Source organism: Chondrus crispus, genomic scaffold (genome assembly GCF_000350225.1).
Source record: "Chondrus crispus Stackhouse genomic scaffold, scaffold_110, whole genome shotgun sequence".
In the NCBI taxonomy this organism is placed as follows: Eukaryota; Rhodophyta; class Florideophyceae; order Gigartinales; family Gigartinaceae; genus Chondrus; species Chondrus crispus.
The window spans coordinates 119,745-127,023 of record NW_005178956.1 but is presented as its reverse complement, the minus strand read 5'-3'; the positions used below and the strand labels follow the sequence as shown (position 1 = coordinate 127,023).

At 52.4% G+C, this 7,279-nt stretch overlaps 2 protein-coding genes; one reads left to right on the top strand and one right to left on the bottom strand.

Annotated features, from left to right (window-relative positions):
- Nucleotides 1-4,802: 4,802 nt before the first annotated feature.
- CHC_T00001739001 (hypothetical protein) lies at nt 4,803-5,966 on the top strand. XM_005712662.1 is given in 2 exon segments: nt 4,803-5,465; nt 5,466-5,966. 1 exon segment carries the CDS (start codon nt 4,803-4,805, stop codon nt 5,463-5,465), a length of 663 nt encoding a protein of 220 aa, XP_005712719.1. The 3' UTR covers nt 5,466-5,966.
- Nucleotides 5,967-6,160: 194 nt separating this feature from the next.
- On the bottom strand, nt 6,161-6,829 carry CHC_T00001738001 (hypothetical protein). Its single transcript, XM_005712661.1, has one exon. The coding sequence runs from the start codon at nt 6,827-6,829 to the stop codon at nt 6,161-6,163; it is 669 nt and encodes a 222-aa protein (XP_005712718.1).
- Nucleotides 6,830-7,279: the final 450 nt, after the last annotated feature.

Here is a 7,279-nt window from a genome sequence, read left to right as displayed (position 1 = left end):
TGCGGTCGTACACCTCACAGGATGGCCAATTGCTCTATCCACTGCTGATAGTACTGCTCAAGTAGTTCTCGACTTCGTCAAGAGAGAAATCATGTACTCATTCGGCCCTCCGAGAACCATTGTCTCTGACAATGCTACCTGCTTTACAGCCTCGGCCGTTTCTAGCTTCATGGCTCGGCACGGTATCACTTGGCGCACCGTCCTCGCCTACGCTCCCATGTCTAACGGTAGAGCAGAGAGAATGGTTGGAACTTTGAAGGCTGCCGTCCGTAAGACAGTTCTTGGAACTGTAATAGAGTGGGACAAAGCACTCACCCAGGTTCTGTATGGATATCGCCGACGTGCCATGAAGAACGGCGTGTCGCCATTCGAACTGATGTATGGGATCCCGCCTCGGATGGATTCCAGTGCAGAGACAGGTGCAAGCCTAGTTGTTCCTTCCTTAGACCATCATCGTCGTTTGGAGCTCCTGACTGGATCTGTCCCACGAGCGGTTCGCTCGGGGGCCTCTGTGGAAAAGAGGCTCGTAGCGTCGTCGTCTCACTTCTTCGAAGTGGGAGACAAAGTTCTTGTCGCTCGTGGAACTTCATTCGGTGGCACGAAATGGCCTGCATTCGTATCAAAGTTCTACGGGCTATGCAGAATCGTAGAAGGACGCCACCCTCGCTACGTGTTAGAGTCGTGTCATGGCCGAAAATGTCGAGGAAATCTATTCATGCTCGTCGACTCGTACCCTATCGTGCAAGGAAAAGTGAGCAGGACACCATGGAGTGAAGACGCATATAGATTGTAGCAAAATAGTTAATTGCGTTATTGCTCAAAGCTACGTAAGATGTATGGCCCCTTTTATGCATTTAGAAATTAGAAACGAAAGCTCGAATGAAAACCCACTGCATGTGACGAAGAAGATACCTATGGCGGCGTACGACATCTGGGCGTCGCACCCCAGGACCGGAATGCTCAGGATAACTCGTTTCATCTCCTGGGAAAATGTGGACGACAGCATGCCGTCGGAGGCCGAGAACAATCCCTTGGAGAAGCCTGCGTAGAAGAAGGTGCATGTGATGTTTCTTTCGTCGAGAACAACGCCGGAAGCGCTGCGGTTGACGAAGAGGACGAGACAGCCGCCACACCGGATGAATGCAGAGTGACGCACATTTGATTCATGTTTCCATGCCAAATGAGACCGCTTGCAAGAGGCAGACCCGAGGATTAAAACCTCACCTGAGTCCGCCACACAAACAATCAAGTCAAGTATCTATGGCAAGCAAACGCCCGAATCTGCGTCACGCTATGAACGAACTTCGTGCAGAAGTGAGGAAAAAAAATAGTTAGTATGTGCACTCAAGTTGTGTGAACAATGGATTAAGGTTAGAGAAAAATAGTTACAGTGAGGCTCCAGGAAAACACGAGGCAACGTGGAGCGATTGGGGGATTGGTGTCGATGGTGACACTAAATTGTGTCAATTGGATCGTCAAGGTCGAGCGCCGGTTCCCTGACTCAAGCCGATCACCAGGAGCAAAGGAGCGGCCTGCAGTCAGTATATATGTTGCCCCTGCCCGGGTGTGCGGCTGGGGAGGGGGTCGTGTGGGGGAGATTTGGGGTACTGTTGTGAGAAAATCGTTGTTCATGACGATATCGCTGATTGGTTGATTCCTTCGGACTACACTGTGGATACGGGTTCGGCAAATGTAATCAGCATGTGCTGGCGTCGATCGATGCTCTCTCCTTTTCTTTGCTAACTCAGCTACCTCCCGTCTATAAGTACTCATGCCGTACCCTTCTAGCTACGGGATCCATCGTTTCCCCCTCGCTCGTTTCCCTTTTTGCGGGTCTTTCAGCTGCCTTTTCCTTGCATTCGTCCATGCTATGTACATCATACGTACGCATTGATCCTTCGATTCATCCTCCGAATTCGCCTCTGTCAGTGGTGATACCACTTCCTTCTTCGTGGGTCCAGCCCCCATTCCGTTACACTCATCCTTTCGGTGCAGCGGCATGCACTTGCCATCTCTTTCCATGTCGCACGAATCGGCTTCTTCCCTTGATTCTTTACCCATCCGTCTGTTCGTCTTCCCGTGCATCCGACTGAGAATTCCTTCCTTTTGCCCACGTTATTGTCCTCTCACCCTTTCGCTTGTCCCCTGCTCTCACTGTCTGCATCTGCATTCTGCTCACTGGGTGTCACTTCTACTCTATATATCGTCGTATAGGCGTACATGCGATGTGTTCTGTGGAGTCATGCGCGCGTGTTTCCACTGTGTGCCAGACGCACATATCCAATCAAATCATGTGATTATTATTTCAGTATCCGACTCTTCACAACTGTACAGGGTACAGTACCCAGGAGTGGCGCCAGGACCAAAGCCTTCAAAACATGATTTTATTGGTCTACGTGTACGCCAGGTGTACACGTGGTCAATCTCCCTTTGAAGAACAGCGGTCCTGGGAAGTGGAAGATGCTGGCGGCCCCTCTACAAGAGAAAGGGGCGCGCCGCGACACCCTGCGACAAGAGGGACAGAAAAAATAGAACAACTCCCGGACCGACCCCCGCTCTTGAAATAAACATCTCGCTTTTCTCTCTCCCCTACGCTCGCAGCCCCCCTTTTTAGCTGTCAACAGGTCTGTTGGAAAGGATGATCCGTTTACTGTTGGGCATCTTCGTGGCCGCGTCCCCGTCTAGGACAGGTGTCTAACAGCAATGCAAGGTATGAGAACCTGTGTTCACCGAAAAACCCCTGCATTACTCATTCGTGGAATTACTCAATTCGGCACTATTGGGCGAGTCCTCTCTGTATGGTTCTTTCGTACAGTACAGGTAGTACTCTCTTTACAAACTTACAGTGTATAGCTCCTCCTCCCTCTAAGCACGAACAATCTGCTCACATGTAGAATGGTGGTGCACTTATCATGTCCTACGCATTCAAACTCAGTTCGATCGGCGCGGCTCGTGCGCTACCTAGAAAACTCTACAACAGCAGATACTGTACTAGTGTCCTGTCATCATCCCTGGTTCTACTTCTCGTTTTCGTGCGCCTCCCTTGCTGCCTCCGCTCCATTCCTTACCCACTCACGCACTGCCGTTCTCCTCCTTGTGTGTGCGCGCCCCTCATATCCGCGTGCTATCCCAACAGAGTCGCAACAGACAAGCGTCGAGCGATGCGTGTGCAACCAGTGGGTAAGCGTCACGAGAGCGCGGAGTGGAATGGGCACAGTACAGTACAAAGGCAAATGTATGGTACAGTACATGCTTTGTAGTGATGTTTATGCGGTACAGTAGTGAACAAGTCTTGAGACTCCACACAGGGCGAGGAGCACACGTTGCGGGTAAACGAAAGGACATTGCTCTATGTACAGTATTGATGAAGCCAAGGTCCTGCGGCGAGGAACAAGCAGTTTTGTGCGACGTCATGGAAATATGGAAATATGGGCAGCTTTCTGAAGCAAATTGGATGCAGTCGTCTTCTCTCCGAGCACGTTTGGGTGACCTGGCGCAAATGTTGCCCAGCCGCTCATTGGATGATTTCTTTTAAATTTGAATATCACGGCGATCTAACAAAGGCTCAACCCTACAGTATGAGTCCCGCTTCTTCCTTCGCACCAGAGAATGGAGGGATAGAATGGAGGGACATTCGGGTCTCATGTGTGCTCAATCAGCAAACCGGTGGAGAAATTATCTTTTGTACTGCAATGTACCGCACCATTCTGTACATTAGCCGTGTCTACAGAAAACACAAAGGGGCATGCATGTGCGACTACTGTACTTTCTCACCAGAGTCGCAAAAGTCCACACCGCATCATCAACAGCTGCAGATATCACCCCGTAGTTGATCATCCACTTATTCCCACCTCCATTTGGACTCTCCCTTCTTCAAGTTGCTGAACACTACAGTACAGTGCATGTCCGGAATATCGCATCTCGTACAGTAGTATTCTGTAATACAGTATTGTCAGTTGTATCGTCATCCACATAGTACAGAGTAGTATTGTATGAGCAAAGTAACGGATGGCCTCTCTAACCAATCTTCCCGCTTTCTCCACCGCGCTACATTTGAGTTTCTCGCACCTGCACAAGTCACTTTGCGCACATGTGATGCGCCTACTATTATGCGATCATCAACTCGCTCTCTCATCGTCCATCACATGCCCCCGGTGCGTCCGTACGGTTTCAAAATGCAGGAGGAGGCTCTCGCTTCTGCAACATCCACTCCATACAGCATCACTTTGTTACTGTACGTATTGCACAAGTGAAACTTGCATGGAGCGTCCGCACCATCCTACAATAGGTAATTGTAGAATCTCCAATCCCTTCTGTGGCCCTCACATCCTATATCTCCGGTACGGATTGTACGGATGAAGAGGAGTATGTTGACTTTTACTCATACTGTGCGATACTGCAACATCACCCACCGTTAAGATATACCCGCAGGCCTCTCTGACGATGACTGGCGCCTCTCTCGAGGTATACCGCTCCCGTCTACCCCACGATTGCCACTATTCCCTGGCGTTTCTTCTTCATACCAATCTCGCCACGCTTCTTTCTCTCTTTCGATTCCTTCTCTCACAGCCGACGTGGCAAACACCTCATCACCTCTCGCCCGCCTCTAAATCACTCACACTTGTCGCCCTCCGCCTGCATCCTTAACCAAGCTCAGGGTTAGGGGCTCCAGACTACTATATATATGTGTACATACACATATGTATCTGACTACGCCGACTACAATCCCTTCTCGTCTCAGCACCCAAGCAGTACTCCTCCCAACCACCTGATCAAAACAACTGCGCAAACAAGCCGCCACCATGAAAGTCACCCTTCTCCTCCTCGCGACGCTGCTTCTGACGGCCTCCGCGCGCACGATCAACGTGGTAGGCGAAGGCAGCGCCAGCGCCGTCCCGGACCTAGCCACGATAGATGCCGGCGTGACGACGACGGCTACTACTGCAGTAGCCGCGCTGTCGGAGAACAACCGCAAGTTTGCGCGCGTGGTCGCCGTGCTGAAGGAGCAAGGCATCGCTGACACAGACGTGCAGACTTCATCCTTCGACGTGTTCCAGGACACTCGCGGGCGTCGGGAGAACAGGACGCGCGTGTACACCGTGTCCAACTCTATCTCGATCAAGGTGCGCGATGTGGATGCCGTCGGCGGGGTGCTCGACGCGCTGGTGCGCGCCGGGAGTAACGAGATTAATGGGGTCACGTTCGGGTTGGAGGACTCACAGATGACGAAGGACAAGGCCAGGAGGCTCGCCGTGGCCGACGCGAAGAGGAAGGCAATGTTGTTCGCAGAGAGCGCCGGCGTGGAGCTGGGGAAGGTGCTCGCGATTAGCGAAACTGCGATACAGGCGCCGCGGGAGAATCAATTCGCAGAGGCGGCGTTTGGAACCCAGGCTGATACGTTCGTGTCGGGCGGAGAGCTCGATGTTGAGGTGAAGGTGTTTGTGCTGTTTGATATTGCGGAGTAGGTGGTGGTAGGTTCGTGGTCGCTCGCGCCGGAATTGGTTCAGGGGCGGATGGTTGGGTAGAATGTCGTCGATGCGGCGCATACAGAAACAGAAACAGACGATGAGGTTCAGATAATGTCACTGCAAGCACGACGCAAGCAAGGTCCTTCGCAAAACCGTGCCGCCCACTGTCCTGCACGGCATCACGCGACCTTTTACATGAACAGGGGTACACGAGGTGCACTTGTCAGCGCATCAGCGACGACGCAGCGCCCCGCGCGCAGACGGACTAAAGTAGAGGGAAGGAGAAAGAGAAATAATAAAGGAGTGGGTTCGGGCCTTGTGCTATCTCACTGCTCCCGATGTCGAGTGGTCTGTGTAGATGGAACCCTCATACACTGCATGCGGGTCAGCGATGCAAGAAGTTGTCGCCGTTTCCTCGCACAGACAGAACTCCACTACTGCGAAGTTTTGAGGGGTACGTTGAGCAGACAAAAAAGGTAACATCACATTCTTCTCGAACTTACATTTGTCAACAAAAGGAAGCGAAAACACCAAATACCGTACACCATTTGTGCAAAGCTCCCGTTCTTGCGATTAACTGCTTGTTCAGTCACTTGAACATAAACTCTAAGTCCATCATTTAGTTAACGATAATATTACACAGGCAGTAGTAGCTCTGCCATAACCAATTCTGATACAATCACAACCACTTCTTAATAGCCCGGCCAACTCCGCCCGGGACCCAACTCCTGTATGAAATGAAATCCCGGAACCGTAACTTCCGTCAGCATAGGCCACTTCCGCACGATCGGCCTGGCAAAAGGCGAAGGGACACCCGGCTCGGCGTTAATGAACAACTTCCTAATCTTTGCCTTCTCGAGCCACTTTGAGTACGCACCGATCAGTGCGGTGACATCCGCCGGCTTACCACCGATGGGAATCTGCCTCGTCCACGTCAGCATTGGCCTACGCGACTCTCCTGGTTTCAAATACGGCCTGCGGTAGACTGCTTTATCCTTTTCGCTGAAATTGCCTGTATCAAAGAGGACATCCTCGAGGAAGAAATTCTCCTGCAGCACAAGTTTCTCGCCCGCCGGGCTCCTCAAAAGGCAGAAGAAGCCCTCTGCGCGGTCTGGAAGCTCGTCGAATGAGGGGAAGGGGGCGACAAGCGCCTCGAAGAACACGATGGCCTTGACTGCGTTGGGATTATTGCGGTTGTAGTACGCCCACAGAAAGCCTAGAGCGGAACCCCAGTCATGGATGACCAAGGTGACGCGCACCTTCACGCCGATGGCCTCGAGCAGCGGGAAGAGGTAGTTGGTGTGCTCGACGAAAGTGTAGCTGTTTGAGCCGCTGTTGTCCAGCTTGTCGGAGTCACCCATGCCGATTAAATCCGGGGCGATGAGACGCCCTTTGCCTTCGAGGAAGGGCATGATATTGCGCCACAGGTACGAGGAGGTCGGGTTGCCGTGAAGGAAGACAATGGGGTCTCCAGTGCCCACTTCCACGTAGGCCATACGCTTGCCGCTGATAGTGACATACTTTTTGCGGGTGAAACGGGACGGCCCAGAGCCGTGGCCTGGCTACGCAAGGGAGCAGAGGCTGAGCGAGAGGAGGAGGAGAAGGGTGGTGAGGGGGAAGTTTAGCCGAGGCATAGTGGGTAAGTTGTGGGCGCGCGAGGGGCGTTTGACGGGGTGATGGAGCTAACGTTGGGGAGCGGAAGAGGCCGCACAGGGTTATATGGATGCGTCGCTGCGCAGGCTGCCAGGGGTGCGTCGACTTCTTTTCTTCTTCTAGACAAAACGGGGCATGTTAAGACACACCCTCAGGGT